Here is a 25,405-nt window from a genome sequence, read left to right as displayed (position 1 = left end):
TTTTAGAGGGATCTTTTCTCAATGAGCCCATTCAGTTTTAATCCCTAAGGCCCAAAGCCCGCTGTTTAGGGCAGCAAATTGCTCCCTATTAAAAAATGCAAGAATTCTGAGGAATCTTGCTGTCTAGGCAGATTTATTTGTTATTTTATGCAATAAGGGTCTAAAAACAACCCTTGCATACAAGTTTATGTCTGTCTAATTTTTAAATTCATTCTTTTCATAGCAAAAGTGTATGCTACTGTACTGAAGTGTACACTTGAGAAGTATACATTGCATTCATGGTATCATGCAGACATCTCCTCCGTCCATCCCCACACTCCTTATTTTGCAAAACTGGAATTCTGAACCCATTACATTTGTTTAAAATTGTGTTTTGCTTTGTGTTCACACCTCCAGAGTCTGGATGGCAGATATCCTGGCAAGAAAGTCTGGATTTTAATACTCATGCTTTGTGTTATAAACAGTCATTCTAAGTTTCTAAGATGTCTTCATTCTGGGAGAGAGGGAGCCCCTTTGTGAACAAGTCATTTACAGGACAAGATTTTACAGTCTTCAGAAACACTGCTCAAGCATTTCTCTGCCTGGGCCCTCTCAGCAAGGGGCTACCAAGAGTCAAGTGGGAAAGAGCAAGGATACAAAAAGAATGGGGTGTGCGTAGCTAGCCTTCTTGCTTTGGGATTACATATCCTTGGAGATAATATCTTTTCTTTGGAACTTCCCTGACAATGGGAAGAATTCTCTGGGATAAGATCCGAGTACCACATTATAGAAATGTGGTCTCTTACCTCCAAATTTTCTTCTTCCCGTACTTTTAAGAAGTCCCACTGAGAGGTTTCTTATTATTAATAGTAAAATGAACACGTTTGTAGATAGCATGTCCTTTTTCCTGTTTGGGACACTCAGTGAGGCAGTTCTTTCTCACGGATGGTTCTAAGGACTGGTGGGACCTTAGGCTGGGAGCTTGACAAAATCATTGCTGCAAGTTCTCTGCACTCCTTGGAAGAAGTACCAAAAAGTCATGGTCATGATCACAAGGTCATAGGTGCTTTTCTGAACATTTATTACTTAGCTTCATCTTCTATCCATCTACTATATTTTTTTTTGTCTTTTGGATGAGGCTTTAAATTACAGATACCAGGATGAAAGTCAGGGTTTGGCTTGAACCCACTAAAAGCAAAGTAGAATCCCTTGCCCTGTGTGTACCCAGCTGCATGTCAGGAGCCCAGTTCCAGTTTTGTCAAGTTTGAAGTGATGCTAGAATAGGAAGTACTTTTCAGTGTTCCTGAGGTCAAGTTCATCTGGTTCTTTAGTAGCCCCAGCTTTGAGAGCTGTTAGCATGCTAAGAGGCCTCTCAGGGCTGTGCTATGTCTAAAGAACCTGTTGGAGTCTTGATATTAATGTTTCCTGCTTTAGACATTTTGTGGAGTCCTTCTTGTAGGCTGTTTAGAGCAAGCTTCACAGTCATTCTGTTTCCCTGTGGCAAAGAAAGCAGGTGATGTGTCTCCTCCAGAACTGTGAGCTATCCAAGTGTCTTAGTTACTGTTTTATTGTTGTGAAAAGACACCATCACCTAGGCAACTCACAGAAGTCATTTAATTGGGAGCTTGCTTACAGTTTCAGAGGGTTAATCCGTGATCATCATGGTTAGGAACATGGCTCAGGCAGACAGGCAGGCATGGCACTGGAGTGCTGAGAGCTTACATTCTCATCCACAGGCAGCAGGCATAGAGAAGGTTGAGACTGGCCTGGCATGGACTTTTAGAACTTCCAAGCCCACCCCCAGTGACATAACCTCCTCCAACAAGTCCATACCTCCTAATCCTTCTTAAATAGTCCACCAACTAGGGATCAAGCATTCAAATACATGAACCTTTGAAAACTATTCTCATGCAAACCACCATACTAAGGTCCTTCATGTATCTTCCCATCCCCAGGCCAAAGGAGTAGACCTGGTACTATTAAGTGTTCCTTATTGATTAGGGCTAAATGAGGGAGTGAATGACGGGGTGCCTATATTTACAAGCTAGGTTGGCCTAGGAACATTATAATCTGGCAGAAAAATTGAGATGCACAGCCTATGTCTCATTCTTGGGAGGAGCCCAAAGCACCCCAGAAGTGTACCAGAATGGGTGAAGGAAAATGTACCTGTAGGCTGTGCTGTGGGGTGAGGTTAAGAGTCCTGGGCCCTTCATAGAGCTTTCCCCTGTATGGAGAAAGGGGCATGCTTTGGAAGCTCTGAGGAGCTAAAGTCCTGTGTGTCTGAGGAACCCAGGCCTCGACTGCTGGCTTCTGTTCCGTGTTAGTCTCTGAATGACATTTTATAGGTACTTGCCTGCAGTGGACAAATGATGTGAATGGTTGGATGTGTCTGTTATGATATAGTGGTCAGAGCAAGTTTTGCCTTCAAGGAGTGAGCATGATAAATGGGGCTTCAGGATTCTCCCAGAGGTCAGAAAAGGGCTGTATTTCAGAGAGCCCTGGTCTTGACAAAGACATTGTCTGCAGTCTCGTAGTCTCAAGTGGCTTAGACTTCTCAACCCAGACCTCCTGCTATGCTGTGTCATAAGCCCCTAAGTTTAAGTAGTGGTAGCGGTGATGATGTCTCTCAGGAGACTGAAGAGGAGGAGCCTGTAGAAGGCTCCTTTGGTCCATCTTGTGAGCTGTCATGTCAGTGCCTAGCTACTGTGGGATTTTTTGGTTTGTTTTGTTCTTCCATTTGTTTGTTTGTTTTTGCAGAATAAAAGTCAGGTCTCAGAAGCATGTAGGGAGAAACAGAAAACTATTTTGCAGGCAGCTACATCTTGATGCAACACCCAGGTGGTCACTGCCTTAGACAGTCCTGTGAGGGAAAAGTACAGTTTGTTCTTAGCTTGGCTAAGAAGAAACTGAAAATGCTTAGAAATTGGAAGTGTAGGTCTCCAAGGCTACCCACACCCACTCCTACCCCTTAAGGTTGTTTAAGGCAGAGTCCATTCCTATCTGAGTTTTGTGTTATGTTTGTGAGTGGAAATGAAGCACACTTTCTGTTATGAGCTGGGCGGACTTAATGGGAAGGGGACTTTTCTTTTGCTCTAGCACTTCAGGGAAGTGGCCAGAAAACATTGAGGAGCTGAGAGCTCTATTACTAAGATCTCTAGTTAGCCTGAGGCCTAGCCCCCAAAGAGTTAGAGGCTAGTGGGAAATGGAGGCCCAGGAGAGCTGACAGTGTTGGGAATATTGCAGTGGCTGCAGTAACAAATCAGTGTTTCTTTAAGCACTAGAGGAGACCTTTCTTCTCCCTTGGCTGGCTCCCAGCTCTGTTGAGCTTGACCTATGCACATTTTACCATGAAATGTTAGACCCTTGATTTTGTGCACAGTATTAAAACTCCTGGAAAAATCGTGATTCCCCCTTCATTGATGCAGCCATTCCTCCTCCCCTTGGCTCTCTTTCCCTTCTTTAGTTCCAAAAGGAATGTGAGAAAATATACATCAAGCCAAAAGCTACAACCTTTTAACACTTGATTGGTGGCGGCTTTTAGTAGGGCCTGTGTGCCAGAGAGCCTGCTGGATTGTCTGTGGACTCCTCTCACTCTTCTACATACTTGCTTATTCCTGTACATAGAGGCAAGGATGACATGGGTCTACTGAGATTGCAATGGACTTTTGTGGAGCTGGGAGGGGGAGGATGCAGCTGAATGTGAAGAGAGAAAGCCAGCAGTGAGTTGGCTCAGGACCTGTGGACAGACAACAAAAACCGCGTGGTTGTGTTATGTGTGCCTCTACAGCCACCAGGGCTTCACAAGGGAACCTGCCAATCTTCTAGTACAGTGTGCCTTCACACAGCTTTTCTTTCCTTCACTAGAATTAGTAATTAGTATCTGTGTGCTGATATAAGAATACTCTTGTGTGTGCCCCTGTGTCCTGAAACAGATTGCCCAGACATTGAAGGAACTGGTTCTGTTGGTTTAGAGGCTCGAGGCCCAATGGCTGTACATGGCTGGGGTTGGCTTGTGTCATGGTTCGAGGTGCTGTAACAAAGCAAAGAAGTAAAAGTTTGGTGCCTGGTAATTTACAAGCATGCAGTTTACTAAGTGTGTGATAGGGGCATGTTCCATTACTCTTCTGAGCAAGGAAGGTCTTCTTGAAAAGTGGAAGATGGCAATAAGAACTACTCCTTAGGACTGTTCTGTGATTTATTTTTCTTTCTTTCTTTTTGGTTTTTTGAGACAGAGTTTCTCTGTGTAACAGTTCTTGCTGTCCTGAAACTCATTTTGTAGACCAGGCTGGCCTCAAACTCACAGAGATCCGCCTGCCTCTGCCTCCCAAATGCTGGGATTAAAGGTGTGCGCCACTACCACCTGGCTCTGTTTTATGATTTTTGAATTGAGGAAATACATGAAAGTATAGTGCAGGCCTGGCATTAATCCCCAACTCACTGTCTGTTACTAGCTACTTTTATTTTTTTTTAATTGTTCTTGCCATGTGTTCCAAAACTTAGAGAAGTGCTTAAGGTGTTTTCTGAAGCCACTAACAGTCAAAGTGTGAGCTGGGCAGGGGTGGTGCATGCTTTAAATCCCAGCACTCGGGAGGCAGAGGCAGACAGATCTCTGTGAGCTCAAGGCCAGCCTGGGCTCCAGAGTGAGTTCCAGGGAAGGCACCAAAGCTACACAAAGAAACCCTGTCTTGAAAAACCAAAAAAAAAAAAAAAAAAAAAAAAAAAAAAAAAAAAAATAGTCAAAGTGTGACTATAGCTCAGTTGATAGAATGCTTGCCTGGCATACATGAAGCCATGGGTTTGATCCCCAGCATTGCATTAACTAGGTGTCATAGTACACACCTCTAATCCCGGAGGATCAAAAGTTAGAGGTTTCTCTGCTGCAAAACAAGTTCAGAGCCAGCCTGGAATATATGAGACAAAGGAAAAATTGATTAAATTTGGTTAATGAAGTTTCTGGAGGGCAATTTAGTGCATTTCTACCCAGAAGCATACTCCTTTTCTCTCATTCCAGGGCAACATGCAGGTTTTTGTGACATATGGTGGTGATCCCATTCCTAAAAGTCCTTTCACCGTGGGCGTTGCTGCTCCACTGGATCTGAGCAAGATAAAAATCAGTGGACTAGAAAACAGTAAGTGTCTAATAAGATCCCTGATGACCTGAAACTGTGACTGCTATTATTAAACTTCCTTCAAAATAATTTTCAGAGAAATGAAATCTGCCTTAAAGAGACGTTGCAATGGACAGACTTAGGTTTGAGTGAGAGCTGTGCTGTGAACCAGTTCTGTGACATGCATGCCACTTATGCTTTTACCAGGCTTTCACATTTACACAGCGGGAATGGAGTATTTGGGGACACTTAGACTCGTGGAAGTATTGTAAAAATTAAATGAGGTAATAATGCAGAAGCTGTAATCAGCTCTCTGTAACTGGTGATGTTACCACAGTAAGTTTTCATTAAGAGAGAAACTAAAGAATGTTGCTTTTGGCTGAGAGTCACACTATGCCAACCATGTTGGGCATCTGATTTACATTAAGGTCATACATAGAAATCGGCTCCTTGGCACTTAGAAACCATAACCTTCCCTTTCCGTCCTTCTCCTTTAGCTTGCTATGTATCTTACCTCATTTTGTATTGTTATAAATACATTGTAACATCATTTTATTTATGTTAAAATTTAAAAGTTGGTTTTTGTTTGTTTTTGTGGTACTGAAGGTGCAGAGCCCAGGCAGGGATTTGTGCATGCTAGGCAAGCACTCTGCTGTTGAGCTGTATTTCCAGCCTGTTGATGTTTTTTATTATTATTATTATTATTATTATTATTATTGTAGAAAACTTCATACATAAAGAGAATAATAGTATAGTATGAGTACTTATGCTTACTTATGCTCACTTAGCTTCCTCTTAAAATAACATTCAAGGAATATATAAGCTCCCCCCCTTTTTTTTTCCCATCAGGAAGGTCTTACATTGCAAATCTTTTGACATTGCAAAATGATGTTATCATCTACAGAGTTCACTGTCAAGAACCATACAGTTGAGGGGTTTTTGTTATTATTGCTGTTTTTAATCTCTTAATGTTTTAAATGAGGTAATGATTTTCTCTTGGGCTGCATTTGTGTCTATCCTAGGCAGAATGTGGCTGCCTGCAACCTGTGAATTGAAGGTTGGATATGCCTGATTCTGCTTGCTACAATTAACCAACATTCTGAGAGTTAACTGATGCAATTTTAGAACATCTTTGGGTTTTAAATAAGGTCTTGCATATTACTTCTACACCCTCCTGCATCTACAGATATAGATGTACCCAGAGAAAATACTTGGAAGTATTTATTTTACACTAAATTTATCCTGCTCTGCCTATAGTCTTTGGCCTGTGCTACCTTTTGAGTTCAGTAACACATTTTGGAAATCATAATGCAATTCAGTCTTCTTAATTAATATTAATTGCTTGGAGAGTCCCAAACTGGATGCCCCTCAGTATTGTGTGCTCACCTGATTTCAAGGCTACTAAGTCAGGGGGACAAGTCTGCATACCTGGGGTGTGTTCCCCAGGCTATCTCCCTCTGATAGTCCCCAAGGGTCTCAGCTAGCCTTCCGTGAGAACCTTCGTTGGTTGTGTCCTACATGCACTTGTGTATGAGGTTAACTCCCATTCTGGAAGCTGCTAAGTGAGGTCTGTGCTGGCTTTTGTAGCTGAGGACAAAAGACTGTGAGCATGTGACAGCCACTACCCAGATACTTCATGTGTCCCCTTAGTTCTTCTTTCCTTGGGACATCAAGTTTTGACTGCAGAACAGGGAAAACATGGTGCCCATCGGGGACAGAGTTTGTGGGCAGCTGTGCTAGCCTGGGCAGGCTCCTCCATGTCCCCAGAGTCAAGGTTTGCCTGGTTATGGCAGGGTCCTATGTTCCCGGTGCTTTTGTTTCGGCTGAAACCCTTTCCTTGTTTCTGTCAAAATAACACCTGGGGTTCCTGAAGCCTTGCCTTGCAAAGACAGTTTTAAGATTTATTTTTATTATTTTAAAACTTGATTATGTGTATGTGGGAGGGGGTGTGTGTACTTGAGTGCAGGTGCCTATGGAGTCTGGAAGAGGTTGTCCATCTCCTGGAGCTGTAATTACAGGCAGCTGTGGACTGCCTTATGAGAGTGCTGGGAACTAAACTTCAGTTTCTGCAAGAGCTGTGCTCCTAACCACTGAGTCATCTCTCTTTCCTTACCCTTTTTAATATGCAAGATCTTCCTGTGTGACCCAAAGACCTTTTAAAGGCATCAAAGTCAATTCTCAGAACTTACCAGTTATGTTACTTCTGCCTTCTTGTGGGTGGGGATGGTAATAGGGTTGGATTTTCTGTCAGGAGTTAGTATAATAAAACATTGACTTATTAAGGGTGTTTCCGTGTAAGATTGTTCCCATAAGGAAGTGAAGAAGCAGACAGTGCTGAATTGTACTGTAATTATAATCTGTCAAAGAAGATTGTGGGGTTAGATAAATTTGTTTGAATCCCAGCTTTATGATCTTCTAGATGTCCTGGATAAGTTACTTAACCTCTCAGAGCCTCAGTTTCCCCATCTGTAAAGGCCACTTGTTCTTAATTAACAGCTCATAGAGTTAGTATGTAAATTAAGGACAGTGTACAGTATTTGTGACTGGCATAGAAATTGTGTTTAGTAAAGAGCTGTTATTGTCAGTGTTAATGACTCATTGCATTGTGTTTATGCCAGCTGTTGAGGCTTCGGTGTTACTCTATCAGTCTCGCTTCTTGTCCTTGCATCAGCCGTTATTTACTGCAGCAACTGAGTAAAACCTCACATCCAATGGGCATGCTTCACCTTGTCTCCCTTTCCACAGGAGTTGAGGTTGGAAAGGATCAGGAATTTGCCATTGACACCAAGGGAGCAGGAGGCCAGGGAAAGCTGGATGTAACAATCCTGAGCCCTTCTCGGAAGGTTGTGCCATGCCTGGTAGCACCCGTGGCTGGCAAGGAGAGCAACAGAGCCAAATTCATCCCTCGGGAAGAGGGGCTCTTTGCTGTAGACATCACCTATGATGGACACCCAGTGCCTGGGAGCCCCTATACTGTGGAGGCCTCACTACCACCAGATCCCACCAAGGTCAGTTTGGGGTTGCTTTGTTGTTTCCAAATATGATTTGGAGTCCTACCTGAGAAAGATACAGGAAAGTCTTTCTGTGATGAATATGAGTTTTCAATGGCTGACAGATGTTCTACAAATCTACAATTCAGTGTGCCTGGTTCCCTCAACAGTTGAACCAACTCCTGCTCATATATGTTCTGTTTGCATAACTTGGTGAGAGAGTCATGTATTAGTTAGCGTAATAATGATATTAGTCAGCCCATAGGGGTAGGCAAGATTGTGGAGGCCTCAGCCCAATGTCCATTATGCATATGGAGTTTATCCTACAGAAGCTATTCTAGCAGACATAAAAATATATTATCCTTAGTCCTAGTTCCCTCAATTCAGATGATTTGGGGATATTTCCTGTGGTCTGAGTGGCATGAATTCTATAAAGTTTTCTCTTCTAAATTACAATTTTATTATGTAAGATTTATTGATGGATTTGTAACAGCCCAAACTGGTATGAGTCACCTTCTTCAGGCCCCAGCCAAGCAAACTTGTGGTGTGTGTGTGTGTGTTAGGATGTTAGGGTCTCACATTCAGCCCTGTGGTTCAGAAGAGCAGGGCAAAGAATGAAGCATTAGGGCAGGCCTACCACCTCACCACCTGGTCCAGTACTAAGGGTTATTTCTCTCCCACCTGTTCTTTTGAACAGTTGGCTTGTGTTCTTAGACCTTGACTGATGCATGTATTAATGTGTACATGTGCATGACCACCAGCCCCAGGGATGTGGGATATTTTACTGATGTGTGCTTTTGTGTGATTTGTGGTCACATGTATTGGAAGCATGGCTGACTGGGTAGTGATAGCAGCTATAGATAGGATTTAACTTTTATTCTTTGTTCAAATAGGTGAAGGCCCATGGTCCTGGCCTTGAAGGAGGTCTTGTAGGCAAGCCTGCTGAGTTCACCATTGACACCAAAGGAGCTGGAACTGGAGGTTTGGGTCTAACTGTGGAAGGCCCATGTGAGGCCAAAATCGAATGCTCTGACAATGGTGATGGGACCTGCTCTGTCTCTTACCTCCCTACAAAACCTGGAGAATACTTTGTCAACATTCTCTTTGAAGAAATCCACATTCCTGGGTCTCCCTTCAAAGCCGACATTGAAATGCCATTTGACCCCTCTAAGGTTGTGGCATCAGGACCAGGTCTTGAACATGGGAAAGCAGGTGAAGCTGGACTCCTTAGTGTTGATTGTTCAGAAGCAGGGCCCGGGACTCTGGGCCTTGAAGCTATCTCAGACTCGGGGACAAAAGCTGAGGTTTCTATCCAGAACAACAAAGATGGTACCTACGCAGTGACCTATGTGCCTCTGACAGCTGGCATGTACACACTGACCATGAAGTATGGTGGTGAGCTTGTACCACATTTTCCCACCCGGGTCAAGGTAGAGCCTGCCATAGACACTAGTGGGATCAAAGCCTTTGGACCAGGAATAGAAGGAAAAGGTGAGTCTCCAAAACAAACTCAGCTACCTGCCAGGGGTCAGGCTCTCACCTGGAGCCTCTGCCTCATGTCTTTGGCTGGTTGGGGCAGAGAAGTAGAGGAAAATGGGGATCACGTTATTTCCAGAGGTTGCTCTCCACTGAGCCCCCTTTTCTGTTTCTCCCTGGTGGATGGAATTAGCATTCTCAGCTGATCTCTGCTTTTTGTAGAAAAGCCGGAAATCTTTGTTATTATTTTTGTCATGTCATTGGAACTTAGAATTAAATGATGTTAAATGTGTTAATAATACACAGAGTGCAGAGCTAGTCTGTCCTTACCCTTGTCCTGGGTCTCTACCTTTATTTTGTTTTGAGACAGAGTCTCATTATATAGCCTAGGCTAGTCTTGAACTCTTGTTTCATGCTCTTAATTGGCTAAAATTCCAGGCACTCACCACTGCACTAGGCCTAATCCTCATCCTGTGAGCAGTTTTGTTGTCACTTGGCCAAGTCTATCCTGACTTTCACAATCAGCGAAACCACTCTTAGGATACCAAAACTATACTTAATGTATTCCAAAATGTAAAGAGTCTTCATGGGCGGGAGGGGGCAGTTCTGCTTGGGCCCAAGGTGACATTTTTCTTTTGATTTTGTTTTTCAAGACAGGGTTTCTCTGTGTAACTCTTGCTGTCTTGGAGCTAGTTCTGTAGACCAAGCTGTCCTCAAACTCAGAGATCTGCCTGCCTCTGCCTCTCATGCACCACCACTACTGGGCAACGTTCTTATCTATGTGGTTGTTCAACAGATGTGTTTCGGGAGGCCACAACAGACTTCACAGTTGACTCTAGGTCCCTGACCCAAGTTGGAGGTGACCACATCAAAGCTCACATTGCCAACCCCTCAGGGGCCTCCACTGAGTGCTTCGTCAAGGACAATGCTGATGGGACCTACCAAGTAGAGTACACACCATTTGAGAAAGGTGAGTCTTCCTCTCTGTGGCTGTGACTCATGTTCATTCAAGAGCTGTGTTGGCCATTTGTTTAGCCAAGTCTACCTTATACTCCTGTGCTTGACTCATTTATTCAGCCTGCCTCAGCAGACAACAATGCACATTACTAAGAAATATAAAAAATCCCTTCCCCAGCAGGCCACTGGCCATTCAGTGCCTGCTTTACTGGCTATGGTAGTTTGAAAGAAAATGGCCCCCAAAGGGAGTGGCATTATTAGGAGGTGTGGCCTTGTTGGAGGAAGTGTGTCACTGTACAGTAGGCTTTGAGGACTCATATATGCTTAAGCCGCACCCAGTGTCTCAAACCACTTCCTGTTATCTGTGAGTCAAGATGTAAGAACTCTCAGCTCCTTCTCTAGCACCATGTCTACCTGCATGCTGCCTTGCTTCCTGCCATGATGATAATGGACTAAACCTCTGAATTGTGGTGAGCCACCATAATTAAATGTTTTTCTTTATAAGAGTTGCCTTGGTCCTGGTGTCTCTTCCCAGCAATAGAAACCCTAACTAAAACACTGGCCTTATGTTATATGTTGCTAAGCCCCAGCTTCACCTGAGCAGATTGTGGCGTGATGCTGTGGCCTATTGATAATGAATAATTTGTGTAAATTTTTTTTGCAATTTTTCTTTTTGAATAGTAGTGGTGATTATTAAAATGTTGAGAATCAGGAAATCATAAAGGAAAGCACCATCTATCCCCTTTCTTGGATATATGATCCCATAAATATTCTGTACAGATATCTTCAGGTATTTGTAGATACCTGGCTTTTCTATTTCCTGAGTTTCCTGTGGTCTTTTAATGCCTGGATAGTGTTTTCCCAAATCAGGATAGTCTTTCTAGGATGATTGCCTTAAATACAAATTTAACTCTTTGCTTGGGGCAGAGTATATGATGCATGAACAAAAAGCATAGACAGCTTTATCTTTCAAAAATAAGATTATACTGACATTACCATTTTTTTTTTAATTGTGTGTGTGTGCGCGCGTGCATGTGCTCCCATGGACGACAAAAGAGAGTCCCTGGAGCTGGAATTATAGCTGATTGTGAGCCAACTAATAATATAGGCACTGGGAACTTAACTTAGATCCACAGCAGGAGTAACACATGCTCTTAAACACTGAGCCAATGGTCTCTAGCCCTATGTTGCTATGTTCTTTTTTTTTTTTTTTTTGGTTTTTTGAGACAGGGTTTCTCTGTGTAGCTTTGCGCCTTTCCTGGGACTCACTTGGTAGCCAAGGTTGGCCTCGAACTCACAGAGATCCACCTGGCTCTGCCTCCCGAGTGCTGGGATTAAAGGCGTGCGCCACCACCGCCCGGCCCCTGTTGCTATGTTCTTAATCCACTCTTTCCAAGTAGCAGTTAGTGTGTTATTTATATGTATTAGAAAAAAGTCTGAAGTAGTGACATTGTATATAAGTACCGTTTGTTGTTGTTTGTGTTTGGACAGGTTTCCATGTAGTAGAGGTGACATATGATGATTTGCAAATCCCGAACAGTCCCTTCAAAGTGGCTGTAACTGAAGGCTGCCAGCCATCCCGGGTCCACGCCCAAGGTCCTGGATTGAAAGAAGCCTTTACCAACAAATCTAACGTCTTCACAGTGGTAACCAGGTAGGCAGTGCTCTGGGATCAGAGTATTGATCCCTGTGTAGTTAACCAAGTAAGGAAACAAAAACAAAAAAGAAAAGGTTTGTAAGTTTGAGACAAGAGAATTGTTCTAAATTTGAAGCTAGTCTGAGGTACAGAATGAGATCCTGTCTCAGGGGAGAAAAATGTTGAAGCTATACCTTACTTATGTGTCATGGTCTTTCAACTTCTGAGAAGATGCATTTTTAAAGATATATTAAACATTTTCTTGTGTCAAGATTTAATGACCAGATATACCTAAAAGTATACCAGAAATAATAATAATCATCAAGATGCTAAGCACACTAGGACTGGACAGTTAAGATGCAGAAGTATATAGCCAGCCCTATATGTAAATGAAATATTTGAGACGTTCTTATTACATTAACTCCAAAGAGATACGATTATAGATCAGTGATAGAACACAGGTTCAGTGCCCTAAAGTGCATGCCTGCGTTGTATTTGTTATTGTACATTATGCAATAGATAGGAAATACAGTTGAAGGATAAGCATGGAAAGAAGGAAGGGTCAAGACTGTCTATATAGAGACTCTATGAAACTTCTGAGAAATTCTCTGCCTGAGAGATATTGCCACATTAGTTGAGTCAAGTTAACTAAATAGGATAGTTTATAAAAGTTGTTTTGGTTTTTTTTAAAAGTGAATTCTGGCATGGACTATTCACATTTAACTCCCCGCCCCCACTTACTCTTTCCAGGGGGGCAGGCATTGGTGGGCTCGGTATAACTGTCGAGGGGCCATCGGAGTCGAAGATAAACTGCAGAGACAACAAGGATGGCAGCTGCAGCGCTGACTACGTTCCTTTTGCTCCAGGGGATTATGATGTTAACATCACATATGGAGGTGTTCACATCCCTGGTAAGCCATCCCTTGGGCAGTGGTTCAAAGAATAAATGATGTCGGATGGAAACAGATTTGGTTTTGCTCATCTCTCTTTAGTAGAAAGATTTTGGAAAAACTTGAAAGAGAGAATCTTCCCAATGACCACAGCACCAAGAACACCACAACTCCCAGTGGAACTCAGTAACATAGTAGAAAGCATTGGCTTGGACCTTCCACTAGAAATAGTGGTTCATGTAACTTGGTTTCTGATTTACAAAATGCAGAGTCTCTATTTTTAAAGTTATTATTATTGTATGTGTATGATTGCAGGAGCTTATCTGTGCCACATGTATGAAAGTGCCCATAGAAGCCAGAGGATTGTTGATCCCCTGGAACTGGAGTTACAAGCAGTTGTGAGCCACCCAATATGGATGCCAGGAATTGAACCTAGGTTCTCTGTAAGAGCAATAAATGCTCTTAATCACTGAGCCATTCCTTCAGCCCCCAAAACTTTGGGGCTTGGCTTTTACTCACTTTCTTAATGTGTCTTGACTTTTCTTTGCATTGTTAATCCTGGCGACTGGCAAAGACATACTAATACAAATTCTTACTTATTAATTTGTTTGCTATTTAATGATATTCTATACCTTAAAGTGTAAAACAGGGTTTCTCATCTCTGACTGTGCTGGCATTCTGTGTAGAAATTAGTTATGAAGAGTTTTCTGCGCATTGTAATGTCAGGATCTCTGGCCTCTACCTACTAGATGCGTACCTGTAGCAAGTAACCCTCACTTGTGACAACCAGAAATGTCTGGAAATTGTTCTTTATCTTTGTAGACAAAATCACCCTGATTAAGAACCACTGTAGTCAAAACTGAAACCAAAAAGATATGAAGGACCCATTTTTGTTTTATGGAGAGGCGTCTCCAGCAAGTTCTAATTCTGATTACATAACAGAATAATTAAAAACCTCATCCCATGTGTACATACATGCCTAAGAATGTTGAAGAATGTGAACTGTGTTGAGCTGCAAGTCAGAAAACTCCAGGGATGTTACTGAGCCAGGATATGTCTTGTCTCCAGGGGGATGAAAAAAGGGCAGAACCCCTCCCCAGGAGCCCAGGAACTGCAAGAGCCTTCCAGGCTCATGTGGGTTTCCTCCCCAGTGGGATGCTATTGTGTCAAAAAGATTGAGAGGCCCATAAGCTGCTGGCCTTAGGGGTCTCAGCTGTCCACTGGCCTATGCTTTCCTGATTCTATCTCTTTTCCATTGCCACATATGCACATATACATACAGTCCTCCCTTTCTGTCACATTGATCAGAAGGCATTGACTTTTAAAGCTAATTTTGAATCAGTTAGATGACTCTGCAGATAAAGACCCCTGCCACACAAGCCTGATGACACAGGTTTGATCCCCAGAACCCACATAAGGTTGTCTTCTAACCCTCCACACATGCACTGTGTGATTATTCTACTGATATGTCTATATAAACTTTAGTAGTTCAAGATAACTAGTTTCTCCTCAAACCCATGCTTGCTACTCAGATCAATAAAGGTTGTGGCCAGGCAGTGGTGGTGCATGCCTTTAATCCCAGCACTCAGGAGGCAGAGGCAGGCAAAGCTCTGTGAATTCAAGGCCAGCCTGATCTACAGAGCAAGTTCCAGGACAGCCAGGGCTGTTACACAGAGAAACCCTGTCTAGAAAAACCAAAACTAGATAAAAGTTGTGTTTGGGTTTTTTTTTCTTTTTCTTTTTCTTTTTTTTTTCAATTTTTTTTTTTTTAGATTTATTTTATTTATTATATAAAGTGTTCTTTCTGCAAGTTTGCCATATACCAGAAGGGGGCATCAGATCTCATTATAGATGGTTGTGAGCCACCATGTGGTTGGTAGGAATTGAACTCAGGACCTCTAGAAGAGCAGACAGTGCTCTTAACCTCTGAGCCATCTCTCCAGCCCTAATTTTAGTTCCTAATCTAGAGAATTTCAGCTAGAAATGAGACAGACAAAGCTCCCACTCCTGGAGCAACTACTATCTAGTGTTTATGCAGGTAAACTTTGTGCTGATCAGAAGCAGGTTGAATGGGGAGAAGGGACAGAGTGGGATTGTAGGATCCCTTTTGATGCCTTGTCACAGGACAGTGCTTGTGACAGAGTTGAGCACTGAGAATAAGTAAAAGGGGGTCTCCAGGGGAAGTGACAGTGTCTTCCACCAGGCAAGTGATTCTGCTGGCTTCTATGTGCTTCTGCTATAGGGCAGTAGTGCTGCCTTGGCTTTGGGAAAGTGCTGGATGTCATGAGCTTTGGGATTCCCCTGCAGAGGGAGTAAGAGTTTGGGCCCATCAATAAGCACTAAGCATCTGGGCCTCTCCCATCAGGGGAGATGGTGGCTCTTTATGCTTCAGGCTCTGTCTGCTCCCAGAGCGGAATATCAGTTTCCCCTGAACTCCAGAACTCCCTCAAGTGTGGGGCACTTAGTATAAGGTGTTGCTTGTCTTAGTGTCAGGCTACTTAGTCAAGATAACTCCTGAGAGCCAAAATATCCAGTGACCTCATAGTATCTTGTTTGCTTTCCTAGGAATTCTTCCCCTGAGTGGTAGCTGCTCCCTCTTACATCATAGCACTGGTTTTACTGGAAAGCTTTTTCTGGTCTCCTGCAGACCAAATTCATTGTCTCCTACATGTTCTGCCTTGTATACCTCCCAACTGATGCCACATAGGATATTGGAAGAATGTGCTCTCATTGCCCTACTTTGGCTTCCTGGAAAGTTTACTGAGGCCCCAGGTCCTCATGTCTACATGTGCTACATGACAGATGTGGGAATAGCTGTGGTCACATAACTGCACCCACAGTAAGGCAGGCTGAACTGACTGAGGCTCATACAATCGGTGTCCAGGTAGAGCAACAGTGTGGTTCTGGGTATACACGGGGTAGTATTTTGATTGCTTCGTGCTCAGAATCCTGTGACTCTTCCAGGCAGCCCCTTCAGAGTTCCTGCAAAAGATGTTGTGGATCCCAGCAAGGTCAAAGTTGCTGGCCCTGGTCTGGGCTCTGGTGTCCGGGCTCGAATCCTGCAGTCCTTCACAGTGGACAGTAGCAAGGCTGGCCTAGCTCCCCTGGAAGTGAGGGTCCTGGGCCCAAGAGGTGAGTCTGCATCCTGCCTTTCACCCACCGTGGGTAGAGACAACTATGACCCAGAGGAGGTGCTTTCTTACGAGATTGCTCATGAATTTATAGTTAAATTCTCACAATTTATTGCTCTACATTCTAGCTAGCCAGCAAAAGAGTCTGCTTTAAAAAAGTTGGTATATTATCATTCCTTAAGTCCATTTCTCCGTTAATAATGTCTTAAGTTTCTTTTCATAATTTAACTTCTTCATTTCATGTGCTGAAGACAAAACCTGGGCCTTACCCATGCCACACAAGTGTCCTTTCAATGAGATACATCCCAGGCTTTGGTTTTCCAAGATTGTGGTCTAACTAAGTAACTCAGACTGGCTTTGAACTTTGTGATCCTCCTACCTCTGCCTCCTGAGTACTGGAACTTCAGGCATGTGCATAATAACTTCACTTTCCCAAGTAGCTTTTTGAAGGAAGTGTTTTATGGGCTTTAACATGCACTATCCACCTGGCTGCACTATTACCTGTTCAGCATGGATGGGGTGCCCAAGGATAGTCTGGGTGTGGGAAGGAGGTAGGTTATGGAGATGATCCATCCCTCTGAGATGCTCAGTGTTGCTGTGGAATATACCAGAATCTTGGTCAGGGAATAGCTTTGTCATTTTCTCAGCTTCCTGGAGGGTCTCTTGGGTCATTTGGCCCACACTGCTGAAAATCTGTAATTAAGATTTCAGTGACTAGGGGGCCATCTGGGGACAACCTTGAACTACTGAAGCCTGTTGCCATATTTCTTCCAGTATTTAAGACATGCTTTTTTTTTTTTTCCATATAAATTAGTATGCCTGATTTCTTAAGTAACTTAGGTTTCTCTTCTGGTCCCCACTTCCCCTGTAATGTGTTGGTGGCTTCCAGAAGCAGTGAGCTGAGGTTTCTTCCTTTGAAAGGAAACCTCCTTAGTGGAGTTAGTTCATCAGGAAGTTCTGCCCTTTGAAGCTCAGGGCAGAAGTGGTCTGGGAGAATGAAGTCATGGGGTGGATTCTCCTTTAGTGAAGTTTCTAAGCTGGGGGGGGGGGGGGCTTTATTTACATAGTAGCCTGGAATATGGAGGACTTCTCAAGTAACAGCCTTGTAATTTTAGCTGATGCAGTGGCTTCCCAGTCATAGCACAGCCTCTTGAACACCATTTTAGAACTCTTTAAAGCTGATCCAAAGGTCGCCTTTATAGAGACAGGTTTGAGGATTGTGTTTTCCCATTAGCAGCTGCTTTCAATTATGTAACCTGGGTGCCTCTAGCTGGCCCTGCCTCTAAAACTGACTTGTCCTTACTTCACCTGCTCTGCTTAATGAGCATGCCCTGCTTTGATTAACCTCCCCTGCCCCTGACTCTTCCTCGACCTCATTCTAGGGGTCTAGAATCTAATCAATGTAGTGCATGCCTTAATTAGGCTTTAATATACTCTAACCATCATTTGTAGCGTCCCATTGATGGCCCTCTTGTTCTTTGAGACTGGCACCCCTCCTTCTCTGTAACTTTGTGCTCTAGCATGTTGGTGCCATTGTGTTCTTTGCTGAAAGGAGGTGACAAGTCTTGATTGGCCAGCCCATTGGTTACTTTTTGCTGTTGAGGTTTCTAGACACTTTTGCACTTTCTCGGCTATAGAATAAAATTACCACACCCAAGCATGCCTAAACAGCTTGAAAGAATATGTAGCAAGTCTGCAATGCATATCTCCAGCAACAAGCTTGCATGGTCTTCTTAATTGTACTCTAGGGCAGTATGGCAGGCTGAGTATACTTTAACCCACAAAAAGCTAGAGGTGTCTCTTGGTGCCAGTTCTGCTACTGTGACTTATGGATCCTGTGTTTATGGCCTGCTTGCCTTTATATTACTCTTCAGAGGAAACCAATAGGTCTTGGGGATGGCTGTGATCCTGTTTTAAATGCAGCTGGGGTGCAGTGAAGGGGAGGCCAGGTTGTTAGTCAGACCTCTCATTTCTGTCCTCAGGCCTCGTGGAGCCAGTGAATGTGGTGGATGATGGGGATGGCACACACACAGTGACCTACACCCCATCTCAGGAGGGACCCTACATTGTTTCTGTCAAATATGCTGATGAAGAGATCCCTCGAAGGTGAGCATCTCAGCCTTCAGGCATGGGTACAATCCACCCTCAGACCTGTCCACCCACAGGACTGGTAACCACTGCTCTAGTGCCAGCCTGCCCCCCCAGCCATTCACTCACTTCTCATTTAGCAAATGGTATAGAACCTGTATATTCCATGCAGTGTGTTACCATCTAGCAGGCACTAGTTCCTGTTCCAGGGTCTATCCATTCATCTATCTTCAGTTCAAAGGGAAGCGAGGATAGACTGTTGTATGATGGCTTGTACCTCATAGCTCTATATTTTCAATGGTCTTCTGGTCCTTTCATTAAACCTGCTCTCATATCTTACAGAAATCTTCCTTTCAGCCCTAGCCCTTTGTAGAAGAGAGATCAATTAAGGGCAGGGCTGACCTGTATGTATCCTTACTGACCAAGGCTTCTGTGTTTATCAAGTCCCTTTAAGGTCAAAGTCCTTCCCACATATGATGCCAGCAAAGTGACTGCCTCTGGACCTGGCCTCAGTTCCTATGGGGTGCCTGCCAGCCTACCTGTGGAGTTTGCAATTGATGCCAGAGATGCTGGTGAAGGCCTGCTTGCTGTCCAGATCACGGTAACTGTGGTTGTTAGCTGTTTATGATGGAGGGGAGTGGAGCCGAACCTTATTAGTAAGACTTAATATCCTGGAAAGGGATTAAAAATAGGAGTTTAATGACTAATTTCTGCCCCAGTGCACATGTTTTGGGGATTTTTTACAGTCAGTATCTCTGCTGAAAAACAAGGTGCTCATCTGAGTGAGCATCTAAGGTGATGGCAGGTGTGGCACCGCTCATTCTCTGTTCTTTGTTACTACATTTCTTCTTATGCGAATTTTAAATGTTTTTAATTGCCTCTTGGGTTGGTTAGGGCTAAAATTCTACATACCACAGAGCCTCTAACAAAGGATTGTCCTTTCTTGGGAACAAAACCAGAGTTAAGTCACCTAGGTGTTCTATGATTCACCAAGGAAGCTGCATCTCTGACTTAGTGTGTGGCTCTGTCTCTAATGTCTCCTCATGGACCATGAGCCTGCCAGTGCTCTGGTCATCAGGTTTAGAAGGTGAACCAGAAGGAAAGGTAGACAGAAACAAGGAAAGTGGCTCTCATAGATGGATGCTCTATCTTATGAGAAGACCCTCCTCCCGTCTCATAGTCACATGGTTGTATGGTGGCAAAGCTGATAACACAGGGAGGCTTGTATTATTCAGTAGTGCACCTAGCTAAGGAGGAATGTCCTGTTGATAATGGAGAAGGAATGGAAAGGAAAGACGGACTATGAGCCAAGCTTTTGCCATAATGTCTCTATACTTTATGTGATGCTGAAATACTATTTGACAGACCATTATGGTATGATCTGTGACCCTTTCCTTTCCCTACCCAAATACAACAGAACAAGATCACATTAAGCTTCTATCTGTTCCTACCTGTAGAAGTGCTAATTAAAGAGCATGGTTTGCTATGATTAGTTTCTACATGTTGGTAGCAGCATCCCAAATAGCATTGCTTTGTGATTCACAGGACCAAGAAGGGAAGCCTCAAAGAGCCACTGTCCATGACAGTAAAGATGGCACATATGCTGTAACCTATATCCCTGATAAGACTGGACGCTATATGATTGGGGTCACCTATGGTGGAGACAACATTCCACTTTCTCCTTACCGTATTCGGGTCACGCAAACAGGCGATGCCAGCAAGTGTCTGGCCACAGGTAAGTGCAGGGGAGCATCAGGGTTAGGAGTGTGTGTTCTGGTCTTCCTTGCGTCACTTAATAGCTATGTGATCAGGAAAGTTGCTTAGGCTCTCTGAGCACCAGTCATACATAGAGTGAAGATCTTTTGAGGTGAGAACATTTAGATTCCAGATGCATTTCCAGGTGTTAGAGATGACATCATGGGTTATCACAAAGATAAAGTAAGGGCAGGTGGGAAAGATGCTGAGCACGATGCCAGGGCAGGGGAGCTCTTACACACTTTTGAAGTGGGGGTACTTGTTGATGTCTCTTACAGAAACTGCCATGAGAACCAGCATATTTTTGCCTCTGTGAGTGGTGGGCTCATTTGTTCAGGATTCATTCAAGAGCATCTTACTTAGATCAGCAATAGAGAAGGAACATGTGAAAGGATTTGGGGTTTTCTCAAGAATTCATGAATATTTTACTCTCCCTTGCTTCAGCTTCTTAGATGTGCCTGCTCGACTATATATATATGGAGGGGGCACTCTAAGCATTGAATTCAGGTGGCCATGCTTACATCAAGGGGCTGCAGGTACTTTTACCCTCTGAGCCATCATACCAGTCCAATATGGTCTTATCCATTAAAAAAACAAACAAACAAACCAGGGTCTCATGTATCCTGGTTTGCCTCACTCAGACTTGATGTATAGCTGAGGATGTTGCCAAATGCTAATCCTCCCATGTCTGCCTCCCAAGAGCTGGGATTCTATGCATACATCAGCACACCTTGTTTCATGCCGTTCTGTTTCTGAGAGCAACTCCTACAGCTCAGTGCTGCTTCTTTAGCAGACTTTAAAACATGAAACCTGGGCTGGTGAGATGGCTCAGTGAGTAAGTGTGCTTTCCAATCAACCTGACAACTAAGTTCAGTTCCCAGAACCCAGATATTGAAAGGAAAGAATTGTCTCACAAATTGTCCTCTGATCTCCATGCATATTCCCACACACATACACACCTGCCAGTGTGCTTGCACATGCACACACATACAGTATCAATCAATTGACCGGTGGAGGAAAAAAAACAAAAAATACATGAATTATTGACTCTAGTAAATCATTTACTCCTCGTAATAAAAAGAAACTAAATGTAGGTCTACCCTGGTGTGGTCTGTTCTCTGAGCTCATATTGCTCACTTTGGCCCTTTTTGTCTTCACATGGCAAAAACTGAAAAACACTGGCCAGACCACCACTCTGGTCTATGCATCAGTCCCTAGCAACTGGTTCAGGGCATATTTAGTGAGAGATGGGAACCTCCTCTGGCTTTGCAGACCTGTTTCCTCCCCTAGCTCGGGCAGGGATATTTTTCTTGGCCTGGTGGTGCTTGCTGGTCTCACCTCTTATTCTGTTGGGGCCTTCCACCACCAGCTCCACTCTTCTACTTCCCACTGTGGGAACAGCTTTCTTAGCACTCCCCATTGCCCTTCTACATTGTGCACATTTTAGCCAGTATGTTTTTCTTTCACACTTTGTTACACTTTTTGCAAATCAGAGACAGAAAGACAGACTGAATGGCTATCTGTTGTTTGGGGAGAGGTTGCAAAGCCAGGGACATGCTTAATCAGATATTTCTTTGAGCAGTACCCTTCCCAATGCTCTTTGCGATGCCCCTTCACAGACATAGACAGCACAACATAGTATGGTGTGTTCTGGGGTCATATGACCTGGTCTGAGGAAAGTATCCACAGCCAGTGATTTGATTTTCTTCTGACCTTTCTACAGGTCCTGGAATTGCCCCCATTGTGAAAACTGGTGAAGAAGTGGGCTTTGTAGTGGATGCCAAGACTGCTGGGAAGGGGAAAGTGACCTGCACAATTCTGACCCCAGATGGCACTGAGGCTGAGGCTGATGTCATAGAAAATGAAGATGGGACCTATGACATTTTCTACACTGCTGCCAAGCCAGGCACCTATGTGATCTATGTGCGCTTTGGTGGCGTTGATATTCCCAATAGCCCCTTCACAGTCATGGTAAGCAAGGTTCCTTCTCCTGAGCCAGCTTTTACTAGTAGATACTGTAACAGCCATCATTTGTTGAACCCTTACTAGGCCATCTTTCATCACAGCCTTGACCCTGGGTATAATCTCTAGAAACACCAATATTGGGGGAAATATTTTCAGTCACGGAGGCATCTATCATGCCAAAGGAGTTAGGCAATGTCCTCGTCTAAGCTAACTCAGAGGGAGAGCTAGCTGAGTTACAGGAAAAAAAAAAAAAAGGACAATAGTAAAGGAAATGCACGTGCCTCCTCCCCCATCTCCACAGTGGAGGAGAAGGGTCCTCATGTTCTCTTGTCCTCACATTTAACTTGCCTCTGAGATCTTAGGATGCACAGTACTTCCAGTTGTGTTTGGGCAAGATTCAGAAGGGGGATGTGTCTTCTCTTTTAAAGCAAGGAAGATCAGGAATAGAAGGGGACCATTGTTCGGACATTCAGGTTAACAAATAACTGAAAACTTAAAGGCTTTCAGTTCTAGGTGCCTTTTAGATCGTCTCTGATTATTAAGGATCTTCCACCAAGAGCATAGTAGAAGAATTACCACATAAGCCTCAGAAGCAAGCTCTGTTTGCCTTGTTAAAATGAGGATTGCCCAGTCTAGACAGATACCAGGTACCATGTAGGCTCCCTCATTGTATCTTTTGATGCAGAAGAACAGCCACCCAACCACAGGTCCTAGGCTGCCAGTCACCTGACTCCAACCACTGCCTGTGAAGTGATTTCTAATTACTTCATGTTGTACAGCAATGGAGAAGGGTTCAAAGAGTGTGTTTCAAACAGTAGCCCAGGGACTCTGTTCCCATCTATAATCTGTTGTAGCTTTTCTCTTTTCTCTCCATGTTTGTTTAGCTATAAACATCCTGCCAGAGGTCTGGAAGCTCTTTCATATCTCAAATATGTAAACACTTGTCAACTTTGGACACTGTCCATTTGGGAGTGTTTTTCTTCTCTAGGGGAGAACACATTGCAATGAGAATGTTAGTGTTATTTAGAAAAGTGTCCCAGTTGTAGTTTTAAGACATTGTGTTTATCCCACCATAGATATGATCTTGTTAGTTAGAATTGCAAGGAGTAGAAGAGCAGCAACCCCTGGGTAGAGGTCATGATGCTGCTGCAACAGGCGGGAGATGAGAGACCCCAGATGTTGGGGTCTAAGTGAGAAATAAATCAAGAGAAAAATTTGGAGACCACATTAGCAAGTGGGTCAGAGGCCTGAAGTAGAGGCTTCCAAACTCATTAGAAATGAACATCCCTTAAGCCCTAAGTGCTCGCAACTTGAGGATATCTAATGGTCACTTACTGCACCCCCTTCACTGGGTAGATTCTCTTCCTCCCTTTATAGGCTCAGGGCTGGAAGAACATGGACACCTGACACCGTATTGATAGCAATGCCTTAGGGAGACCACAGGTTTGTTCAGTTAAGTGTGTCACATCCATGTGATGTACAAGTTCATAGACAAGCAGCTTGCTTGTCACACTGAGTTCTAAATTACGAGGCTATGTCTGTAGCCTTGAAAGGCCTTTCTGTTGGTGACATGGTTTTGAGTTGGCCTCCATCAGAACTGGCCCTAAAGGCAAAGTGGGGTGTCAGTCCTTTCTGCGGATGGCACAGTTCACAGCTTCTTTGTTTCTTGTTATGGCTGAGGACAGTGATGGAGGGACCTTTCCTGTTGGGTCAGTTAAATCAGGAACATGAAGCTGACCATTTTAAAAAAATGAATACACTAAAACTTTAAAATGTTAGTTATTGGGGCTGGAGAGATGGCTCAGTGGTTAAGAGCACTGGCTGCTCTTCAATTCTAAGCACCCACATGGCAGCTCACAATTTTCTGTAACTCCAGTCCTAGGAGATCTGACACTCTCACACAGACATACATGCAGGCAAAACACCAATGCACATAAAATAAATACCATTTTTTTAAAAAAACCTTCCTAACAAGTTAAACCCTCCACATCAAAAGAAAGAAAGAAGAATGAAAATTTTTTAAAAAGCACCACATTAATGATTAAAGATATTTCTCAGGTTAGGGAAATGGTTCGTTGTGTAAAGCAAGTGTTGTGCAAGCATAGCCTGAGATCAGATTACTAGCACTCATAAAAATCGGGGCATGGCAGCACATGCCCATAATCAGGAGACAGAACAGGAAAATCCTGGGTGCTTGATAAACAGCTAGTCTAGCCAGTCAGTGAGCTTGAAGTTTAGTGAAAGTCCAGTGCCTAATCACAAAAACTAGCTGTAAGAGCTGGAGGAGTGGCTCAGTTGTTAAGAGCACTTGCTGCTCTTGTGGAGGACCTGAATTAGGTTCTCAGAACTCCAACCATCTATAACCTTCTCCTCACTTCTGTAGGCACCAAGCACACATACATATATGCAGACAAATCACTCATACACATCAAATAAATAGATCTAAAACTAGATAAGGTAGAAAGCAATAGGAGACACTGACGTGTGGAGCTCTGGCTTCTACACAATGCACTAGTGTGCTCATGTGAGCACACACATACCACACACACACACACACACACACACACACACACACACAAGTAAAGCAAAATAAGACATCAAGTAAAAGAAAAACACAATCCACTTCTGCCCTGGCTCCGTGCCAGATGACTGCTATTGGTTTTCTCTGCTCACACAATGGACGCTTGTGTTCATGCAAGGGATCATAACGTGTGGCTTTGACACTTGCTTCCCTCAAGATGACATGGATACCCTTCCATATTAATTTGTCAGACTTCACTCACCATTCCCCTGGCCGGTCTGACCAATAGCTACAAAGCTTACTTTAGTCTCTCATGACACCACTTGTGGCTTCTGTACACATCACTTAATCATGAATTGTGGGTCCAAAGGACAAGTGCCTTGACAGTTGCAGAGAGGACAGCTTTCCTTCTAAAAGGACAGAAAGAATTTATCGTTCATACTGGTGGCACATGCCTATAATCCCAGCACTTGGGAGGTGGAGGTGGGGTTATCAGCAGTTCAAGGCCATCCCCAGGTACCTGGAGAGTTGGAAACCAGCCTGTACTGCATGAGACCCTGTCTCAAAAAAAAGTTATCACACCATAATAACAGACCCCTGCTGGGAGAGGGGATAGAGTTCTAACTGTAGGATCTTGGGTAACAATATCCCTCTGGTGTGGTTCCCAATTAATCTCCATTTGCCACTGACTAGGCCACCGAAGGGGAAGTTACAGCCATGGAGGAGGCACCGGTAAATGCATGTCCCCCTGGATTCAGGCCCTGGGTACACTTCGGTTTTCATTTTTCCTTTTTGCATTTCTGGGTTTACTCCACCTTCGTTTTAGAGAAGCTGCTGCCTGCTTGTGGGAATTGCTTAAGTCCTCTGGTGTCCTGGCCGTTGGTGTGTCCCCATTGATCATCCCATCAT

General features: G+C 43.7%; 1 protein-coding gene across 4 annotated transcripts in view; it reads left to right on the top strand.

Moving 5' to 3' along the window:
- Positions 1-25,405, top strand: part of Flnb (filamin B) — a 151,842-nt gene that overhangs the window by 95,747 nt on the left and 30,690 nt on the right. For 2 of the 4 annotated variants that reach the window (XM_059274274.1, XM_059274277.1), the window contains exons 19-30: positions 4,991-5,108; positions 7,833-8,095; positions 8,971-9,568; positions 10,350-10,523; positions 12,002-12,164; positions 12,897-13,057; positions 16,001-16,168; positions 18,150-18,273; positions 18,700-18,856; positions 19,801-19,990; positions 21,734-21,981; positions 25,190-25,261. In XM_059274274.1, the coding sequence (XP_059130257.1) occupies positions 4,991-5,108; positions 7,833-8,095; positions 8,971-9,568; positions 10,350-10,523; positions 12,002-12,164; positions 12,897-13,057; positions 16,001-16,168; positions 18,150-18,273; positions 18,700-18,856; positions 19,801-19,990; positions 21,734-21,981; positions 25,190-25,261 (2,436 nt within the window). The remainder of the gene's footprint in view (positions 1-4,990; positions 5,109-7,832; positions 8,096-8,970; positions 9,569-10,349; positions 10,524-12,001; positions 12,165-12,896; positions 13,058-16,000; positions 16,169-18,149; positions 18,274-18,699; positions 18,857-19,800; positions 19,991-21,733; positions 21,982-25,189; positions 25,262-25,405) is intronic. The other 2 variants (XM_059274275.1, XM_059274276.1) reach the window with 2 other exon arrangements.

The sequence above is a fragment of the Peromyscus eremicus genome, chromosome 9 (genome assembly GCF_949786415.1).
Source record: "Peromyscus eremicus chromosome 9, PerEre_H2_v1, whole genome shotgun sequence".
NCBI lineage: Eukaryota > Metazoa > Chordata > Mammalia > Rodentia > Cricetidae > Peromyscus > Peromyscus eremicus.
Note: the sequence above shows the minus strand (reverse complement) of the source record. Positions and strands in the feature narration are given on the sequence as shown.